Source organism: Lepidothrix coronata, unplaced genomic scaffold, assembly GCF_001604755.1.
Source record: "Lepidothrix coronata isolate B3197 unplaced genomic scaffold, Lepidothrix_coronata-1.0 Scaffold59, whole genome shotgun sequence".
Lineage (NCBI taxonomy): Eukaryota > Metazoa > Chordata > Aves > Passeriformes > Pipridae > Lepidothrix > Lepidothrix coronata.
The window spans coordinates 1175437-1196979 of NW_016690239.1; the positions used below are offsets into that span (position 1 = coordinate 1175437).

The following is a 21543-nucleotide window of genomic DNA, read 5'->3' on the forward strand; positions in this document are numbered from 1 at the left end:
CTTATTTGATACAAAATTTTAAGAAGCTTTGATCCTGACTGTTTCCACTCTGATTTTTTCAGTTCCATTTTTCCTTTGTCTAGTGGTTAGCTAACAGTGGTATGAATCAGTTTTTAACTTTGTTGGTTTCATTTCTTTGTTTCCTTTCCCCTTTCCTTTGCTTTCACTGCAGCATGCGTGATCACTTCACATTTATTTTGACAGGGCTGGAAAAGACATGGTTTTTATTGTTACTTCATTGGAAATACATTTGTATCATTTTCTCAAGCAAATCAAACCTGTGGAAGGCATCAGGCTTTTTTAGTAACTATTGAAGACAGGTATGTAAAAGACTATTTGTATGAGGGGATCACATGAGAATTCAACATCTAGCATCACCTGCATATCAAAATAAAGACTGATCTGGACAAAAATCTAGCTTAAGAGGACAGCTATCTGTAGATACAGAACTTCTCACAGTTTTTGCGTGTATATTCAAACCCAAAAATCCAGTTTATAGTAAAAGTAGGTCACGGCTGTGAAATCAGCATTGATACAGATGGTTATGTCAAGGAAAAATAGAATTATGTTTTCTACTTCCTTAACTGTAGTGACTTACTTGAGTAAGGGATACAGAATCCAATTTTGAATATTAAATGAAGACACATGGCTCTGAATTCCGTTCAAAAGGTAGTTCAAATGAGCAAGAGGATATAATTTTTAACTATCTGGTCTTCTCAAAATTGAACTAATTTTAACAATTAAATGAGAAACCAAATGATGATAGAAGTGCCTGGTACCTGAAAATCCATCACAATTCGACCAGGGCTTAGTATGTGCTGAATTTCTGAACAATTGGTGCATATTATTGAGTGTGGAATACTGGAAAAATGAAAGGGTTAAGAAAGAGCTTATTTTGCTTGCACATGACTCGATGCTTTATGCGTTCCCTTATTTGTTTCTATATAGTCTAAATAAGTATGTTCTAGTGTGAAAGCTCCAGCTGTCACGAATGACAACTCTCTAAATGTAGGTAGCACTGCAGCTTCCATAAAAATGGTTTGACATTAATGTGGTCTTCAGACTACACCTTGTTAAGGAGAGACTTTCATTTGCTTTGATTTCTTAAGAGTTCTTTGTTTAAACACCAGGCTTTACCTCTGCATAGGTTTGTTGCCCAAATGTAACTTTTCTTGCGTGATTATTGGATCTAATTTACAGTGTTCCTTAGTTTGATAATTTAGTATCATACTACTCTACTTTCTTCATTAATGCCAAGATTCCTTTTCCAGTTATGGATTTGTCTGAAGCAAGAAGTTATTAAAATACAAGAGTACTAGAAACTCAAAAAATACAGTGGTATAACACATAAGTCATGTCAGGTTTCTTCTTTCCCACCAATTTCATGTCAGTCCATTATTATACCACATTCTTCACTGGACATCCAAAGAGAAGGCAGAATATTGGTATTGAAGTTGACAAAATATCTACTGTGTAATGTTTTTGTTACATGCTTTGCTCAAGTAAATCCATCCAAGCTATGCTTTCAAAAAGGTACAGAAGTAATTCTGAGAAAAAACAAGCCTTTCACAACTTCTAAAAATAAACTTAATTTTATTAATTTAACGATTGTTTTCTTTTTAACAGATATGAGCAAGCCTATCTGACTAGCTTGGTTGGGCTGAGAACAGAAAGATACTTTTGGATTGGACTTTCAGATGTAGAAGAAAAGGGAACATTCAAGTGGACTAATGGTGAATCTGTCTTATTTACACACTGGAATTCTGAAATGCCTGGTAGGTATGGCTCTATATTGTTTAATGAGTCCTGTGCCCATAATACATTGCTCACTATTTGAATTTTTTTACTTCATTCTTAGCCCTCTTGCTGGCATAATGACTAATTGCTTTCAAATATGTCTGGTTGCTTTCTCCAAGAATCCAATGTCGTTGCCAAGTTCCTGCTTAGTGTTGAAATGAGTTTTTAATATGAGCTTGGGAAGAAACTTTTAATTGAAATCAGGTTTCTCATTTGCAACTGTTCTGGGAAAGTCTGTGTCTGTACTACTCAGGAGAAACAAGCTCTGCATGCATATTGCACCCTGCTTACAAATCCTGCCTGTTCAGCCATATCTCATAGTACATTTGCTCGCTGAATATTCTGAGGTGTGTGAGATAACAGCATGCATGAAGCAACTCTGGTCCTAGAGAAAATGGGACTGTAGGGAAATACAAGAGGTTTGAGATATACGGATGGGAGGGCATTTAATCTCTGATGTGATCACATCAGAAGGGTGATGGTTGTTAGCATCCAAAGTTCTGCCATGTTGCATTTGCCTTTCAGGAGATCTGCTGATTCTGTTTCATTTCAGTGCCTAACTGCTATCTTAAATGTGTCTGTCTGAGTGGTAAAGCTTATATACGGCAAGTTCATTTTTGAAAATCAAAAATCAAATCAGACAAATTTGAGAAACTAGCTCTAACCACATCTTCAGTTTTAGGGGAGAATTTGTTGGATCTAAGGTTATGGTGTTTCACAGATTTCACAGAATATTCTGAGTTGGAAGGGGCCCATCAGGATTGTCAAGTCTGACTCTTAAGTGAATGGCCCATACAGCGATCAAACCCACAAACTTTGTGTTGTTAACACCATGCTCTAACCAACTGAGCTAATCTCAGGGGTTTCTAGAGTCAGCCCCTGGAAGTGATTTGATGTGAGGCACAATCCTGTATCTCAGACGTGGTTGAATTACATATTTTTTTGCCCTTTTTTTTTCTTCATTAATTAGAGTCATAGAATGGTTTGTGTTGAAAGGAATATTTAAAGTCACCTAGTCCCCACTCCCTGTCAGGGACACCTTCCACTAGACCAGGTTGCTCAAAGCCTTGTTCAACCTGGCCTTGATACTTCCAGGGATGGGGCATCCACAGCTCTGGGCAAAATATTCCAGTGTCTCACCACATTCATAATAAAAAATTCCTTCATTATGGCCAATCTAAACCTACCCTCTTTCATTTTAAAATCGTTGCCCCTTGTTCTGTCACTACAGGCTCTGGTAAAAAGTCTTTCTTCATCTCATAAACCCCCATTAGATATTGAGGAACCATGGTAATGTCTCCCTGGAGCCTTTTCTTCTCTAGGCTGAACAACTTCACTCCTTAAACCTCTCCTCATAGGAGAGGTGTTCTAGCCCTCTGATGATTTTTGTGACCCTCCTGTGGACCTGTTCTAACATCAAAAACATTTTTGACTCTGTATGACAGAGTCAAAGACTCTACTTCTTTCAGAATAGAATATGAAATTTTCTAAATTCTTATGACCGCCTAAATGTTAGTGTTGTGCATTCTTTTTTACAACCAGGAAGAAAACCAGGTTGTGTTGCTATGAGGACTGGAATCGCAGGTGGATTATGGGATGTAATAAAATGTGAAGAAAAGGCAAAGTTCCTATGTAAAGTGTGGGCAGAAGGAGTGACGCCACCCCCTGTTCCTACAACAACTCCTATTCCCCGATGTCCAGAAGGTTGGGACACAAACAATCGAATTAGCTTTTGTTTCAAAGTAAGCATGTTGATTACTTCTTCATTAAGGTAGTTTCTATTTGCTGCACATGCATGCAATAAAAATTGGTATACATATGTGCTACTGTTTCATAACCTTACTTACAGATTACATGTAGAAGCCTTCTTCCTTTCTACTGAAGTGCTCATGTTTTTGTTTATTCTGTTAAAGACCAAACTTCAGATTTGAACTTCTGTTCTTATTTTTCCATTCTTTTAAGATTAAAAGTACCTTTCTCCTAGTTACTGTCTTGCAGCAGATATTCCTTTCAGCAATGCAGTTTGCTAACTTGGCTTAAAGACAGTCATTCTAAGCTTGTGTTTCACAAAGTTGAACACTCCTAAACCCTATATTCAAAGTTTCTGTAGTCCCCACAGAACAAGGTAATTGTAAATTAATTCTTTTTGTGTAGCTGATATTGCTTGATCTTTTGATCTATATGGTCTATTTTGTCTGACTGCAAAATGCTCTCTTTAGCCTTTTCTAAGAGCAGAGCAAAGAAAAACATGGCTTGAATCACAAGAGTTTTGTCGAGCTCTAGGAGGAGACCTGGCCACCATTAATGGTAAAGAAGAGCAGTATGTGATACGGCTTTCTATTGCGTGAGTATCTGTAGTGTCATCATCCACTCACTTTAATTAGCCTTTCTGAAATATTTAATTTTAAGTATATGTTTTTACTTCAGTATAAGCCAGTCTGAATTCATTATCTGTATCTGTATCAAATGCATAGCAAAAAAGCAGAGCTGATGAAATACCGGGACTTGTGTGACTAGTGACAATCACCTCAAAAGCTAATGCTGAAATGAGATTAAGAAGACATCTATTTGAGGCAAAATTTATCATCTGAAATAAAATTATTAATAAAACTGCAGAGTTGGGGATGTTATAAAATTAACACAGATACCAGTTGTTTTCATGTAAATAAGTGTACAAATATGGTAGTAGTCATAATATAAATATGGACAATATGTAGATTTTTGGTCATTTTTATGAACTAATCAGGAAGCAGAAGCAACTTCAAATTATTTTTTTTCCTACATAGGGAATGTAAATAGGGTTAATAAGACCCTAAACTACAAAAAGCAGGTGGTGAGATTTCTGAATGAGATGAAATCCTCCTAAAAAGCTAACCCTTGCAGGCTCAATGATCTTGTACATCCCTGACTAACGGAAGCAAGCCTGAAACGTGGTGGCCCTGCAAAATGCTGTGACCATTCCAGAATCCCAGCTTTGTACTTAGAGTAAGGAAGAAGTCTCAGATGTTTCATTATCACAAATTGACTCAGTATATTCAGATAAATCTGTAAAGTGTGTCTGCTTGCAGACAAGAATTAGCTCTAGGTGCTATTTTTTAAATGTGATTCAGCTGCAGCAAGTAACTTTGTGTTTGAAAACTCCTAAGTACCTTTACAGAGAAAATGGAGAATTGATCAACGGAGCAACAATAGGAAATAAACCATTATGAAAAAGTATTAAGCCACCTTATTTACAGGAGTTGGATTGGATCTGGTAATTTTCTTGATCCAAGTTTCAATCTGTCTGAGTAAATGTATAAAAATAACAGCTAGAAGTAGTTGCATTTTAATTTATTTCCACCCTGGTTGTTATTGTTTCTAACAGCCTTAAGGACTATTTTTAGAGAAACTCTCTTAACTGTTGCAAATTACAGATTATTAAAAATACTGTAATGCCCTGATAAATATTGCGTTTATGTTTAAACTTCTTAAAAATGGGACATTTATTACTATGATGTGTTTTTTTTAAGGAAAAATAATTATTACCACCAGACTTTCTGGATAGGTTTATATTACTTGAATCCTGATGATGGTTTTGCTTGGAGTGATGGATCCCCAGTGAGTAATTTAATTTTCCACAGCTGTTATTTTGCATTCCCTAAGCTTCTCAGTTGTGTGTGGTATATGCATTTCTGTGTAATTTTATGCTTAATCATATCCCTCTACTGTATTGTGCTCTCTTTAGGAAAGCTACTGAATAGCAATTTCATGGCTTGATTTTTTTGGCTAAAATTTTTGATAAGAAAATATGCATCGAATCAACAAGAAAACTAAATATATGTAAACTAAAAGGATGTTCTTATAAATGCAAGGATTTTTTGAGTAAAATAGTCCATCTTTAGTATTTCTTTTCTTTGCTAATTATCTGAAATAACCTACAATCCACAAAGGTTAAGACAGTTTTTTAATGCCAGCGTGACTTATTGCACTTTAAACTAAGATACAAAACTGTTGAAAGAAAAGTGATTTTGGAGATGTGGGTGTACTTCATGCAGGGCTGGTCAAGAGACATTGATGGAAATTTGCAATACAGAAAACTGGAATTGGATTTTACATAGGAAAATTAGAAGAGCAGTAATACTCTTCTGAGAAAAATGCTAACATTTTTGTCGTGTCTGAATACTATCTTACTATTTTATTCTTAATACATATTTAGTTAATTTAATATTTACATATAGCGTACCCCATCATTGTTATTAAATGAATTTTACAGAATTTAGGTCCCCAAAAAAATGTCAATATTCTTCCAAATGTGAACAGAAACAACTGTTATCTAAGCTGCAGTCCAGTTGCAACCTCAAAAAAAGTTTGAAATGTTAGCATTTATACAGGGAGACTCCGATTTCCTCTTGCCTGTCTTTAAACTGACAGTAGGAACAAGTTGTAGGTCTGTGGTTTGATGCTGTCTCCTCTGTCTATTATTTTATTTCCATATAACATAATCTTCACAGAACTTTTTCTGTCATAGGTGAGGTATGAAAACTGGGGCTTTGGAGAACCCAATAATTATCAGGGAATTGAACTTTGTACAGAGATCAGTGGTGATTCCAGCATGCGTTGGAATGACAGGCACTGCGATTATCTGTATGGGTGGATTTGCCAGATAAGAAAAGGTACAGTTTACTTCTGTGTAATAAAAAGAGATTCTCAGTTGATTTTTTTCCCCTAACTTTAAGAAATAAAAATCTTCAAAGAAATTTTCATAAGGTTCTCTTATAAATTCTCCTTATAAGAATTCTCTTCTGCGGAATGTGAAATATGAAAGTGGTATAAGGATTTTCATGTCTTTGAGGCATTTAAAGATGGAGAATCTTTGGTGCCTGCAGGGACTGCTCTGTGAACTTTCTCTATGATTTCAGAAAGGGTAACATGATACTCCAAAAATAAGGAATGTTACTTTGAATATTCACATTCATATTTGATATTTCATTTAGAGAAGTTCATGCCTTCTCCAACAAATCCTATTATGGAATTTTTTTTCTTAGTTGAGTTTCAAGTTTTTAGAAAATAGTTTGCAAATCACTTCACATACTCGATATTTTATATGTGAAAACTCCTTCCTTTACTTGGCTGAAGGGCTGTTTTTTTCAGCTCAAAGTGTGCAGTTGCAGGATGGAGCCTGGTTAGGAGATACTTTATTTATTTACATATATATATATATATATATTTAATTGTTAAATTCTCTTGAGATGTGAGTTTGGATGCTTTTTATTTACTGAAGACATCAAGACAAAGTTTATAACTCAAGGAAATCTTGAGTTGCCCTAGCAGTGCATCTACCTAAGTTTGAGCACTTTAGAAAGTGCACATTTAAATGTTTTACTGCATTCCTGTGTTGGGAAGGGGGGGCAAAATAAAGATGATGCATTAGATTATTGACAATAAGGCACCAGCTCTGCTTTATATTGGTAAAGGAATTTCTTAGGCAGATGTTTTATTATTAAATGTCATTATCTGTGAGATTATATTTTAGCACAAAATAAATTGGTAAACCAAAACTCACAGAGATTTCCTGTATTACAAACTGTTTTCCTGAGAGGCTAAAGTTACCATCCCGGAAGCCGTCTCCATGAAGCCACAGCAAGAACAAATAGTGGAATTCTTTGGCCTGAAGCTGTCTTTTCAGAAAGGACCAGTTAATTTCTTGGGATCTTTTCCAGTGAGATATTGTCTAGGGAAATTTTTAAGATCCAGGCAGAAGTTACTCTCGACAAGAGAAAAATGGAAAGAACCTCACTCCGTAGTAGCTAGGGTACCACATCAGATGATAACCCAGCCTGCATTCCTGCTACCTCTGGTTTAAGCCACGATTCATTGGTGACCTTGGGAAAGGAGGGAGAGGGAGATACGAGAGTCAGGAGATACAACTGTCTTAAAGATGTTAAATGCATTGCTAACCATAAAAATCAATTAAATGTATTGAAACATGCCTATCTGTCACAGTAAGTATTTTCTCTTACAGCAGAAATTATACAATCATAATAAATATTTTTTTCTTATAGGGGCAAGCGTAAAACCTGAACCAACAGAACCTCCTTCACCCAGTAGGTGTTACTGGTATTGCTATTTGTGTGTGTGTATGTTTAAAAGTACTTTAAAAATTTTACTAAGGAGTATGTCTTGTATCTCAAGAACAATATAGTTAGCTTGGCAATTATCTTACAGAATACCAGACTACTGAGGATGGATGGATTTTACATGAAGATAGACAATACTACTTCAGCATTGAGATTGTTCCTATGGAAAAAGGTCGTGAGTTCTGCAAAAAGAGCTTTGGAGACCTTGCTGTCATCGAGACTGAAAGTGAAAGAAAGTTCCTCTGGCGATATGTAAGAAAAATCATTAATACTATGAAATAAACCATCAAAAACAAGTGAGCATGGGGAGAAATCCTTTTCAGCATGTTGTTCTCCCTACAAGTTTTGATAGTGAAATTTCAGTAACACTAAACAAGATTAGTATGAAGAACAAACTCAAGTCAAATTTTTCATAGCTGAGATGAGGACAGTTTTGATTTGTTTTTTTGTATAGAAATGAGCACAGTAAGCATTAAATAAATCATAATCTGCTTTCCGTATTCAGTGTAGTGATTACACCACCTTATATCTACTGCAGCTCTTAATGTGCTGAGGTAAACACTAATGCTTACTTTTAAGGGATCTGTGGCTTCATTTTAGCAAAAAGTATTGCCCTGGTGAGCTATGATTCTATAAGGTGGGTGAGTTAATTAGGGGTAAAGTTTATCAACAGATAAACACAAGATATTGTAAGTACTGAATCAAACCTGCAACTGACTGACATTCAGCACTCAGAACATTGACTTTAGGTCTTGTCTGTGTGTCTGGGATATAGTCTATCCAGCAGCCTCTTTTTGGCCCTCAAGTTTGCTCCTTTGCCACCGCCTTCTTGTTCGGAGAATATAATTGTGTAGAAAGAACAAAACGAGGCATTGATTATGCTATGAGAAAGAGCTTTGAAACTGTATTTCCTATATCTCTGGGGTTGGTTGCCTATTATACCTTCTTTTTAATCAGAAATGTGCTTAAAAGTCATATTCGAGCTACATAGAACATTTCCCGAGCTCACTGAAGAGTGACAGCGAGATGACACAAGGATCTATATCAATTCATGTCCAAATTTAGGAAGGCTTATCCCTTGGAAGAAATGTCAGATGATTTCCACTGCAGAAACTTTGCAAGACGCACTGATTTCAGTGGCTTTCAAGTAAAACTGTGAGAAGTGTTGATACAATGACCACACCTTTTGGCCAATGGGGAAGTTTGACTGTGGACTGTCAGCTGTGAGCTGCTTTAACTTAAATGTTGTAGCTAGAGAATATAGCAGTTTATATCCTTTGTAAGTTAGAGGTATGTTACTAATTATTAACATAATAGATTTCTATGACAAAAGACGATATTTATACAATTTTAATCTTTGCATTCTAGCTATTGAGAAATGGCAGAAAAGATGCATATTTCATTGGTTTACAACTGAGTATTGACCAACGTACAAGGTAGGTATGATCTAAGTTTTGAATCTCAATTTAAAAATTATCGTATTCTCAAGAGGTTTAATTCCATGTCAATTTAGCTCTAGATTATCCAGGAGAAACACTGCATGTTTCCTAAACAGAGTTCACCCAAAGCTAGCAGAAAAATTACACAGCAGTTAATGTATTTTGAATTTTTATTCAGGAATTCTAGTTTCCTTTATTCTGTGATTTATATTGAAAATATAAATAGGTACCCCAACTGTAAATATATAAGACTTCTAGCAGCTAAAAATGTTCCTTTCACCCATCCTTAACTGTTGACAACAGACTTTAATAAAGGAACAAATGCAAATTATATACTTTTTCTAGAACAAAGATAGTTGTTGCACTGTGACGGCCAGCAGGTTTTCAGCAAGCCTTTCTGAATGTCAGTGTGCAGCACCACTTTGATTTTTACACGTGATGTTTATTCAGGTCTGGATTCAGTTCAGCCTGTGTTTTGAAATGCCTGGATAGATGCCTAGTAGTTTTTGGTTCTCCTTATAGTCCACAGTGACAATGAGGAACCTCCAGAGGATAATTAGGATGTTAGGTGAGCCAGATGACCCTCTAAAACTGAGGAATCTCTGCCTTTCCATTGGTTTTGTAGGGGCCCTCACATGAATATTCTTTTAAGTAGCTTGTGTATGTGCCTGAAAGATGAACCTGGGCACTTCTGTCACTTGCAGACCAATAGAAATATGTCTCCTAATAATTTACCTGGCTATGATTTTGTTCTTCATTGCTTAATCTGGACGGATGTACAGCTTTGTCAGTGTTTGTATTTTACCTTGAGGTGAGGACATTGTCACAAGAATTTCCCCACGGGTGGTTCGTCATGCCCTTTTGCCCTGCATGGAGGAATGGTCAAACAATTCACCGGTGTTACAAATAGTAACTTTTATCTCTGCAATAGGCACAGGGAATGTATGCCTTGGGAGATATGGTGAGCATCTGGGCTTTCTCATGCTGAAATGGTATTGGCCCAGATGGTTATATTGAGCATTGTCCTACCAGTTGTAACAGCATCAGCACATTGCTTAAATGCAGAGTGAGCAAAACACACTCACCTATGTCTTTGTGCAGAGAGCGGGTTTCGTGCAGTTAGAAAAGAGGCAAGTTGGTCAGAAAACCTTGTACACTTTAAACTGTGAACAGCTATATTAAGCATATTGCAAAATTAGTTTTTGTAACATGGGAGAAATTCTATTTATGTGTTAAAGAAGTGTTTTGTTGGATTCTTTTTCTTAAGCTGGATGGATGGCACTCCAGTGAATTATTTGGCATGGGCACCACATGAACCTAACTTTGCAAATAATGATGAAAACTGTGTAGTTATGTATAAGAATTTAGGTGAGTTTTCTATGGTTTTTTGTGAATTTCATTATTTATGTGTTTGTGTCACAACATATTTTTTTCATTTGAGAGGCCCTCCTTCCCCCCACTTTTTTTTTGCTCTTCTGCAATAAGTTATAGCAGCACACCATAGTATTACTTTCAGGACTTATTAGTCTTGCACTCTTGTGCTTTCCTTAAGCCTGGCATGGAGAAGCTCTAATAGAGGTCTGCAGTTGTGATTACTTTTGTGATAATTTTTATTAAAAATATATTTTTATTAAAATTGACATAATTTTTTATTAAAATTGACCTAATGGGCCACTATAAAATTTATATTTCTAGTACCTGATTCTGCAAAGCTTTTAACATTCTGTAATTACAGTGGGTATAAAGTGACATATTTTTCCTGGACTCTAATATCGAATGAGAATAAACTGAGAGATTCAAATTTGATCTTATCTTTCAACTAAAAGCACTTTGTGTGAGAATCAGTGAAATTGATTTCCATTTAAGAAGCTATGTGGTGTCATACAGTTCCCCATTTATCTTGCACTCAGGATATTGGAATGATATAAACTGTGGTTATCCACATCCCTACATATGTGAAAGGCATAACAGTTCCATTAATTCAACTGTTCCTCCAACAACATTTTCAACTCCAAGAGGATGTCATCCAACTTGGCTTTCCTTTCATAATAAGGTACCATAACAAATACAGTGCATGCTGGATGTTTGGCAAAACATTAAATAGAAAAGAAGGGAATTATTTAATGATATTGTTTCTTATTAGAGTAAAATATTATTAATATTTGCAGAGAGCTGGTTGACACATGCTTAAATTTCTTTGCCCACTGTTTTGCAGGAAAGGTTCTTTTTTGATGCTTCTAATGAAGGATATTCAGTTGCAGTTGATAAAAGACATTCTCTAGTCAGCTCTTCAAATGTTTTGATGTGCATTTCCTAAAGAGTTTAGTTAGAATTCCTGACGTATTGATGCCTTGATCTTGATTTTTTTTAACCAAATGATAATGCTTTTTATTGACTACATTTTGTCTTCCTTACCTTTACTTACATGCTATGCTTCGTAGAGTCAAATTAATAATCAGGCAGACTAATATTAGTCATGCATAACAGCACTATTAGCTGACTGTTTATAAAAAAAGTCAAGTTTTACTTTTTTTCTGGGGATTTCAGGTCAAATCTAATGTGTGTCTTGTTGAGCAAAAGACTTTATTGAGACCTCTAATTTTATAAAGAACCAGGACCAGCACAAAAAGCTCATTTTAAGTTAAATATGATTTTTCAGATAAATGGATTTCTTTGCTGCTTTTTCTCCATGCTGCTTTGTTTAAAGCAGTGGTTTTCAATTGTGAGTGATATTGGAGTAAAGATAATATATAAAGAATTTGTTCATATTTTAGTGTTACAAGATATTTGGATCTACAGAAGAGGAACGTGTCACTTGGCATGCTGCACGAACAGCTTGCATGAATTTAGGAGGAAACCTGGCCACTATCCCTAATGAACAAGTGCAAGGTACTGTGTACAGTTTTGTAGCAACTAAATGAGATGATATTTAATCTTTACAGGTTGGCTGTTGTATTTGAGTGAATATGAACTGGTCTGAATAATGATTGCACACCTGACTTCTGTTCCAAAACATATAATTTTTAGAAATTTACAATGAAGTCTTCACCTGAATCTACCAAATTTTAATGTTGGCTTTTAGATATATATACATATATATATATATATATATATATATATATACACACATATACACACACACATATATATATACATACACACATATATATTCTACACACATACATATATGTGTGTATGTGTATTGTCCTGACAGTGAAAGTAGTGAGTTTTTTTCTGCTTACACCTGATGCTAACTAGACCTAGTAATTTCCATTGCAAACACTGTGGTTTCACTAGGTGGCATTAAGTCCCTGCATGGCTTTCCTATTAAATCAAGCAGAACACCTTTAGATCAGGATTTGTCTCTGGACACTTGGAACAGGTTTGACTCAAACTTTCAATTTTCAAACATATTTAAATTAATATCAAAAATAATTTCAGCAGTGCAGATTTCACTTGAATTCTATGTAAAAGAGAAATAAGCTATGAAGATATTAGCACAAAACCATTGTCACTGTTGGAAGTGAAGGCATAAAGGCTTGAGTTCCTGTTACAGTTTCTGACAGAACAGCAATGGCAAAGAAATCTACAGACTTCATTCCTGGAAGAGTAAGTTGCATACATCTAAAAATACTGAGGGAGGGTGAACAATTAACAGAGCAGATAGAAATTCATCTATTCTTTGCAGAGGGAAAAAAAATCATAAAAATGACTGTAGCAGTTGGCATAAGCCATGATATATTCACTTTATCAAAATGTTTGATGTGTTGTGGATTAGTGGGTTGCTGAATGCCAGCTGACCTAGCCTGCTCTATTTGTGAGCTAGCCATGTAAGCTAAGACACATAAGCACCCTCCTGGACTGTGCAAAGCTGTGGTAATTGATTTACTTGTTTTGTTGGGACTCATCTGAAGCATGTCACTTGTCATTCGGTTCCCTGCTGAGGCGGTGCAGGCTGTTGCCCAGGCATCCAGGGAGGGAGGGAACACCCTTGCTGTTCTAGAACAGCACTACTTGGGCAGACACACAAATGGAGGTGCTCAGTGGTGCTGTTTGGTGTCATTGCGGGCCAGCCACTCAGATGGGACTATAACAAATGTATGTGATCCCCATGGCTGTATATTTCTAAGTCGGTTGTGGGAACAGGATTCAAAAGTGCCTTGTAACATTATAAAAAATGCTTCTGTCATGCTTTTGGGATTCGTCCCAGTACCAGGTTAGGTAGGTACATAGCTGAAGTATTTTGCCCAAAGCCACAGTTATGTATCTGTTTTCCTGTTCATCAAACTCAAAAGTCACCTCCTTTTCATCTTACCTTCTTGTGTTGAGAACAATGGCATGTTGTGTATTTCAGAAAACGTATTCAATATCACTGATCTCACTGAGGCCAAATATTTAACTTGTCCTTCATTAAAATTATTCCTCTTTTTCTTTGCCTTTTTTTTCTACTCTAGCTTTCCTCACCTTTCATATGAAAGACTTTGATATGGATACATGGATTGGATTAAATGATATAAATCATGAAATGAGGTTCCTCTGGACAGATGGAACAGGAGTTTACTTTACAAACTGGGCCAAAGGCTTCCCATCAGGACACAGGAGTTCATACTCATATGACGGCCAGGTAAATAACAATTACAAATTGTTCACTGAAATCTGGTTTTACAGAATCATAGAATCACTTAGATTTGTAAAACTTCTAAGATCATTGCGTCCTACTGTTAACCCAGCACCACCAAACCATGTCTTTAAGTGCCACATATACACATCTTTTAAATATCTCCAGGGATGGTGACTCAACCACTTTTCCCTGGGCAGCCTGTTCCAGTGCTTGACAACTGCTTTGATAATGAAATTTTTGCTAATATCCAATCCAGTTGTGCCAATCCCTTTGCACAACTTGAGGCCATTTCCTCTTGTCCTATCACTTGTTACTGGGGAGAAGAGACCAACATCCATCTTGCCTCAGATTACCGTTATGCATTTTTTGTGATTTCAAACATGTTCCTGCTCGTCTCACTACTTTCATACTTTTATATGTGTCAGACATAAATCCAAGTAGAGTGAGTGGTTTCGAGCCCTTGTGAAGTTGCTGTATCAGGTGGTGACAGGATCTGTGGAGTGCTTATACAAGACTTGCTTCAGTTTTCAGTTCTCTGTGTCCATGAAGGCTACAGTTGTGCCTGAACTTTGCAGGTTTTATCAGCTGCTGTGTAACTTGCAAGGGGGCATTTACAGACTTTTCTCTCAAAGAGGAATGTCTTACATAGAAGCAAATAGGCACATTCTGTCAGTCACATTTGCAGGAAGGGCACAAGTCTATAAAAAGACAGCCATTCAGTTGTCACAAGAAAAAAAAAGAAAAACAAAACCAGTAGAAAGTCACTTCCCCTATTTCTCTGTCAAACAAACTGATCTGATAGGTCACAGCGTTCCTATCTCTGATCTTACATGTTTAGATAGTTCTCTACTCTGGAACTACAGCACATTATAGTACTAGCTCTATTGCTGTGGACTGCCATTTTCAATGTAGAAATCTTATTTTGATGTATAATGTCCTTTTTCCTGTTTTTGAAAGTATCACCTGTGAACTTCTGATCTCTAAGGGAGGGAGAAAATCAGGGAGAATTTGGAGTGTAAAAGAAAATATCTTTAAAATGTCACTTCTGAAAAGAACAATGTATGTTTTTCTCTTTTTATGTAAAGCAGTAGGCTTTCTATGAAGTCTTACATGAAAACTTATTAAGTCCCTATTTTATAAATTTCAGATTTATTTTTAAGTTTGCTTGATCTTAGCACAAAATGTTATTATAGTTAACAAAATACTATGCAACTGTTCAGTTTGAAAGATTTAAATCTCGATGCTTTTCACTTGCAAGTGAAGTATTTATCTCTGCATCGCCTCCTGGACAGAAAAAAGCAAACAAGAAAATAGAATAAAATAAATACATCTGCTTCATTGCACAAAACCATATGTATGCTTCATTGTACCCATGCAGGCTTTTGCATTCATCAGTACTTGTTTAATATGTGCTAAGCTTGGTTCTGAGGTTCTGAAGCTGAAATATCCTTGTGAGAGTGGTACTGACAAATAAATGGCTGCCTTTGGGCAGAGCCATTCTAACTGCTGAGTGTACTATTACAGCTTGCAACAATAAATTCGAAGAGGCTGATATGTCTGAAATGATGCATTGTTCATTGAGGGTCCAGGTTTTTTTCTGGGGCAAAGTTAATCAGTCTTTTCTATAATAATTGATCTCATTTCTCTTTAAATTATCTGTGACTCCTCTCCATGCTATATGCCTGGAGATTGAGAATACTGCAGTTTCTCTGGTCTGCTTACTCACCCCAGTGTTGTGCAAGAGAAAGCAACATTAAGCAATCTGTGAAGTGTAAGAGGAATAGAACTTCCACATCATAAAACTTATGTTCTTAAATGTTACAAAGATATGAAAGTAAAATTACAGTCTAATTTGTGTCTGAAGATTTAAAAGGAGACAAAAGTTTTGTATTTGCTTTTTCTAGCTATTTGTAACTGATTTTATATCTTTTTGCTTCGAGGCTGATTGTGTTGTCATGAGAAACAATCCTATTAAGGAAGCAGGAAAGTGGGCTGATCTGAGTTGTGATAACAGCAGAGGATATATATGCCAAATTGATGCAGGTACTTGTCCTTTTAGTTAAAACACAGTCATGCCTCGTGTTTTTTTCAAGGAATTGCTTAGCTGTCTGAATTTCAACATAATTTCACTTCCAATAAAGATAAATGCACAAATTGTTCTTCAGGCAGGAACACGAGGGTCATATGTGTCAGAGGTCCAGTTAGTCATTACTCTCACCCGACCCTTCCCAGTAACTGCTGTGTTGCTATCTTCCTGAGCTGGAATTTGTATCTGCATCTTTGTGTTTAGTATGACCCTTGGTATGACTTTTGTTCCATGATTTTGTCATTTTCTGAATATACTGGCTTTCAAAACACATTTTGGAAAATAGTTGTTTGTACATGTAGCGTGAACTGTCTGGAGTGACACCGTAACTCATCTGCACTGAAGTTGAGTGAAATCACCTCCAAAAAAAGAGACCATAAAGCACTGAAAACCTCTAAGTATATGATTGATTTTTAAGAACTGGTCTATTGTGAAGTTTTTAATTTCTTGGGCATAAAAAAAGAAATATCTGGAAAACAACACAGTTTCTGCAAAACCTTTCATTTGATGAAAAATACTTTTAAAAGAAATTATGAACTAATTGTGAATAATTTCAGCAATCCTGTTCTTGAGAACTGTACAGAATGCTCCTTTACTGCTTATAAGTGGTTGCTTTAAGCAGCTCTTTTCCTTTCTACAGCTTTGTAATTGATTTTTACTACTGTTGGTGGCTTAAAGAACAGTGCATCTAACCCATGCTGATTATAAGTCAGGGAATATGAAATCAAGAAAGAAGGTCTTTGTTTAATTTTATTTGAAACCACTCGAAATCATAATCCCCTTCTGAGCAAGTATATGGGTCTTTTTTTATCCTTTATTTTACAGATGCTGAGTTTCTGCCTTCTACAAGCTCATCTCCATCCAACCTTGTCCGTTATGGTAACAGCAGTTATATCTTCATCCATACCAAAATGACATGGGAGGATGCTCAAAAAAACTGCAAACATGATCAGTTTGACCTTTCTAGCATCTTAGACCCCTACAGTAATTCGTTCCTGTGGCTGAAGATATTAAAATATGGGGTGCCTATGTGGATTGGTCTAAACAGTAATGTGGTAAGAACATTAAACTAATTGTTTACATATTGGTCCTAAATACTTTTGTGTATTATGGATCAGAATTCATAGAATCATAGAATCATAGAATCAACCGGGTTGGAAGGGACCTCTGAGATCATCAAGTCCAACCCTTGATCCACTTCTGCTGTGATTACTAGACCATGGCACTAAGTGCCACATCCACTCTTATCTTAAAAACCTCCAGGGACAGAGAATCCACCACTTCCCTGGGCAGCCCATTCCAATGCCTGATTACCCTCTCTGTAAAGAATTTCTTCCTAATATCTAACCTAAACCTCCCCTGGCACAGCTTAAGACCATACCCTCTTGTCCTACTGATAGCTGCCTGGGAAAAGAGACCAACCCCCACCTGGCTACAACCTCCTTTCAGGGAGTTGTGGAGAGTGATGAGGTCTCCCCTGAGCCTCCTCTTCTCCAGGCTGAACAACCCCAGCTCCCTCAGCCTCTCCCCATAGGACTTGCACTGAAGTCCCTTCACCAGCCATGTTGCTCTTCTCTGGACCTTCTCCAGCACCTCAATATTCTTCCTGAACTGAGGGGCCCAGAACTGGACACAGTACTCCAGGTGTGGCCTCACCAGCCTCTTCTATTAATATGATTAAATTGTATATATTACACAAGCTTTTCACACTATTTCTGTAATATTCCACTCTGTGCACTTCCAAATAAGATATTTTAGGCTATCATCTTGAAATATCTCTTTGTATATATGGTCTATTTGATATAAAATCCACATGTTTTAAGATGTACACAGGAAAACATTTATTCTAAATAAAATACCTAATTTTCAGAAATATAATAAGGTGCTCTTACTATGACTATTTAAACATTTTTGAGGATAGTTAGCAAAATAATTAATTGGTTTACTTAGTTCAATTTTATTTGTCTCCCCTCTCCCAGTTCTTCAATATTTTGATACTTCCCGCATGTTAAAATACAGAGCTTTTTCTTCTTGGCACAGACACTTGTCCCACACTCACTCCATTTGGCTGATTACATGAAAAAAACAAATGATTGAGCATAACACACCACTTCCTAAAACCCAAAAGATTCCCCTAACTTTAATCAACAGGATGAATCACTGAGTTCCCCAGCTTTGGTGGAAAATGATTACAGTTTCAAATGCACTTCAAGTTAAAATAATCTATGTGTCTTGAAATTTGTGGGGAAACAGATAGTGCATAAACTAGTCATTTGTATTTCGCTCCTACAAATTATTTTAAATGAAATTCTTATTAGTTCCAATTTAAAAGTTCAGAATCAACTCAATGTCACCTACTCTGCATTTCCTTTTGCTGAAAAGCGTTTATTGCACTGCTATATTTCTCAATGAATAGCTGCTTGTCACAACAAAAGTTTCAAAGATGGAGCCATTAGTATTTGTTCTTGATTTCTAAAAAAAAAACCCAATCTTCTGGCACAAGGTACTACATAGACAGACATTTGACTGATGGAAGAATGGTTAATGCTTAGAGTTTAATCATTCCAGTTAATGTGTTTTGTTCTTAGACCAATGGGAGTTATGAGTGGATTGATAACTGGAGGATGAAGTATACCAAATGGGCTGAAGGGGAACCAAAGCAGAAAATAGGCTGTGTCTATCTAGACATTTCTGGAGCCTGGAAGACAGGATTCTGCAATGAAAGTTACTTCTCTGTTTGCAAAAAATCCGATGGTAAGAACTTCAATCTGACCTTTGCAATTGCAATCAGTATCTCTTCAGATATGCTGGATTTTATTTCAAGAGTCAAATAGAAATCATTAAAATTTACTTAGATTGAATGGGGCAGGCTACCCTAAAATGAGGGCAAACACATACTAAGAAAGGGCTAGTGGGACTGTGAATAGCTATCACTTGCCAACAACAATGTTAGATATAATTTTCAAAGATAATGTCCTGTCATTCTGCTATTGAATAAGCATGCCAATAAAAACCCTCAAAAATCAAGAGGCAATGAATGTTAGGGACTAGTCATATATTTTTTAAACTTTTTTTAAACAGTCCAAGCTCCCACCGAGCCCCCTCAACTTCCAGGAAAATGCCCTGAATCAGAAGGGCACAGGTCTTGGGTCCCTTTCCGAGGTCATTGCTACTACATTGAATCTTCATCTACAAGAAACTGGGCCCAGGCATCTTTAGAATGTCTTCGACTAGGTGAGTATCCTCCTTAACCAGCACATCTTTCTGACTTGTTTTTCCTATCTGTGGGAAGCTGAACATGTGATATGTGGGTTTTGTGATTTCAAGGATGGTCCAAGTGTTGGAGAAGAAAGTTGCATCCAATTATTGCCTTACTTTTGGAGGTAATGGAAAATAGCGGTCTACCAAAGACGCGCGTATGGGACCAGGCACGTGAGGAGCTTTGTGGCCTGGAGTGGAGATCATGAAAGTGGAAAATTTGTATTTTAACCCTGATAGGAGGTAGACAGCCTCATTCACAGCAGTCACTAGTGCTTATTTTAATGGAATTTTATATCTTTTTTGTTCTTGATCTAATTTCCCCCTTGATTATTGCAGTTTTATGCCACTGTAATGAAAGCTATAGCTCTCTAGGCTGGATAATCTATTAGTGAACTAGGGTTATACAGTTTCATTCCCTCAACCTCTTTCTCTGGTAAAGGGATGCAAATTTCATTATGCTGGGCTTCATATGTCTGTAGCATTGTTGCCGATAGCATTGGTGGCAATGTGACTTTGGTGTCTGACCTCCCATTAAATTATGCAAAGATCTTCTTCACTTTGCCAGTGGAACAGAATATAGATTTATCTTCACTGGAAGTATATCTTGACATAAATCAGGTGAACTGCACTCTAGACCTTCGCTGATAATAAACCTACCAGTGAAACCCATGTCAAATATAGACACATAGATCTGGATAAGGAGACTCTCCCTCTCTCTGCTGGTACTCAGGTTCATTCCTGGGTTCTCATGAGCTCATATATTGACAGGACAGTAAGAATCCTTTTCACTGTGAAACTGATATCTCTAAGAGGTTTTTCTTCCCCTGTGTCTCCCAGGTGCCTCTTTGGTCTCAGTTGAAGATTCAGCTGAAGCCAACTTTCTGACCTACAGCATTGAACCCCTTGAAGGGAAAACATCAACATTTTGGACAGGAATGTACAGAAATGTGGATGGTAATTTCTTTAATTTTGGCATCTTTTTCTTTAGTGAATAATTGCCACAAGCTTTTTGACGTAAGTGTTGAAAATTTCAGATTATACTCCTGTAATATTTAAAGTGAAATTAGAAAAGGTAATATATTATCCTCACAGGAGAAACTGCTCAGTTTCAGTCAAGTGATAACCAATAATATGTAACAGAAAGACCAGGCACCGAAAGTTCATTTTAGAGGAAGAAAAGTAATTCATAACAAAGTAAGGCACAAAGGAGCATATAGCAGAGTACAGACAGGACCATACTGGGAGTTGAACCATAGTTCCTCTCAAAGATGAAGAGGCCCTGGCCCCATGTGCTTTTCATTGAGATACGTCATTTTTTGAGCTGCACCTCTAGTGTTTGGAATCACCATCCTGGAATGACTAGTCTCTCACTTTAGTTACAGCTGGCCCTCAGAACAGCTTCACTTTGAAGATGGAAATGTTCAGGTCTTTGGAATTGTGTATCACAAGTTTTTCTATTTTCTGCCTCTCTTTAGGGAGGGTAAAGCAAGACAGAATAGAAGACAGGCTGCTTTAATTAAATCTTACATTTGCTGATTATTGCATTTTAAGTAATACAATTAGTATTCAATTAAATAGATATTTCTGTCTTTGTGGTAGACTTAAAAGTTGCTTCAGTCTTGTAATGTTCAGGCTAAAATTTCCAGTATAACTGTCAGAGGCAGGGCTGCAGAATAGTTCAGGTGACTTGAGGTGGGGTTTTCTTGAGTTTTGGAGGGGATTTTAACAACTGTCTACTCAAGCACTTCAATGACAAACTGCTTAGGGAGAAGACAAGTATTCAGTTACATTAAGTGAATCTTAACCAGGAAAAGTGAAAGTTTGCAGTAGAAGAAGGAATTTGAAAGTAGTGATTTATAGCATAACACACAAAGAAAAGCTGGGGTTTACTCACGTGGTTAATTGACACAAACCAGGTTTTTTATAGTGCTTCTAGAGCTGTGTGGAACAATACAGTTCTTAGAGTAATCATAAACACAAGAACTGCTTTAGCTCTTCATTATATCACTAGGTAATGATTATAGTGATTTCAGCATAACTGAGTAACTAAATTTCATATCTTCATGTATGTATCCAGATTGTATCTAGATGTCATATTATGACACAAAGAGTGGCAGGAATTTAAAAACAAACAAATAAACACAAAATATGTAGAATCTTTTAAGAAAACAGAATACAGCTTTCATGCTGAGTCTAAGAATTTGCTTGAGTACAACTTGGAGT

General features: G+C 36.4%; 1 protein-coding gene across 2 annotated transcripts in view; it reads left to right on the forward strand.

The window, feature by feature from the left end:
• LOC108498469 (macrophage mannose receptor 1-like) overlaps nucleotides 1–21543 on the forward strand; it is a 55784-nt gene that overhangs the window by 29248 nt on the left and 4993 nt on the right. For both annotated transcript variants that reach the window (XM_017817247.1, XM_017817248.1), the window contains exons 10-27: nucleotides 205–320; nucleotides 1627–1775; nucleotides 3340–3539; nucleotides 4017–4141; nucleotides 5307–5394; nucleotides 6305–6449; nucleotides 7839–7880; nucleotides 8002–8165; nucleotides 9282–9349; nucleotides 10620–10720; nucleotides 11263–11405; nucleotides 12127–12241; nucleotides 13807–13976; nucleotides 15914–16016; nucleotides 16885–17114; nucleotides 18648–18813; nucleotides 19141–19293; nucleotides 20158–20274. In XM_017817247.1, the coding sequence (XP_017672736.1) occupies nucleotides 205–320; nucleotides 1627–1775; nucleotides 3340–3539; nucleotides 4017–4141; nucleotides 5307–5394; nucleotides 6305–6449; nucleotides 7839–7880; nucleotides 8002–8165; nucleotides 9282–9349; nucleotides 10620–10720; nucleotides 11263–11405; nucleotides 12127–12241; nucleotides 13807–13976; nucleotides 15914–16016; nucleotides 16885–17114; nucleotides 18648–18813; nucleotides 19141–19293; nucleotides 20158–20274 (2395 nt within the window). The remainder of the gene's footprint in view (nucleotides 1–204; nucleotides 321–1626; nucleotides 1776–3339; nucleotides 3540–4016; nucleotides 4142–5306; nucleotides 5395–6304; nucleotides 6450–7838; nucleotides 7881–8001; nucleotides 8166–9281; nucleotides 9350–10619; nucleotides 10721–11262; nucleotides 11406–12126; nucleotides 12242–13806; nucleotides 13977–15913; nucleotides 16017–16884; nucleotides 17115–18647; nucleotides 18814–19140; nucleotides 19294–20157; nucleotides 20275–21543) is intronic.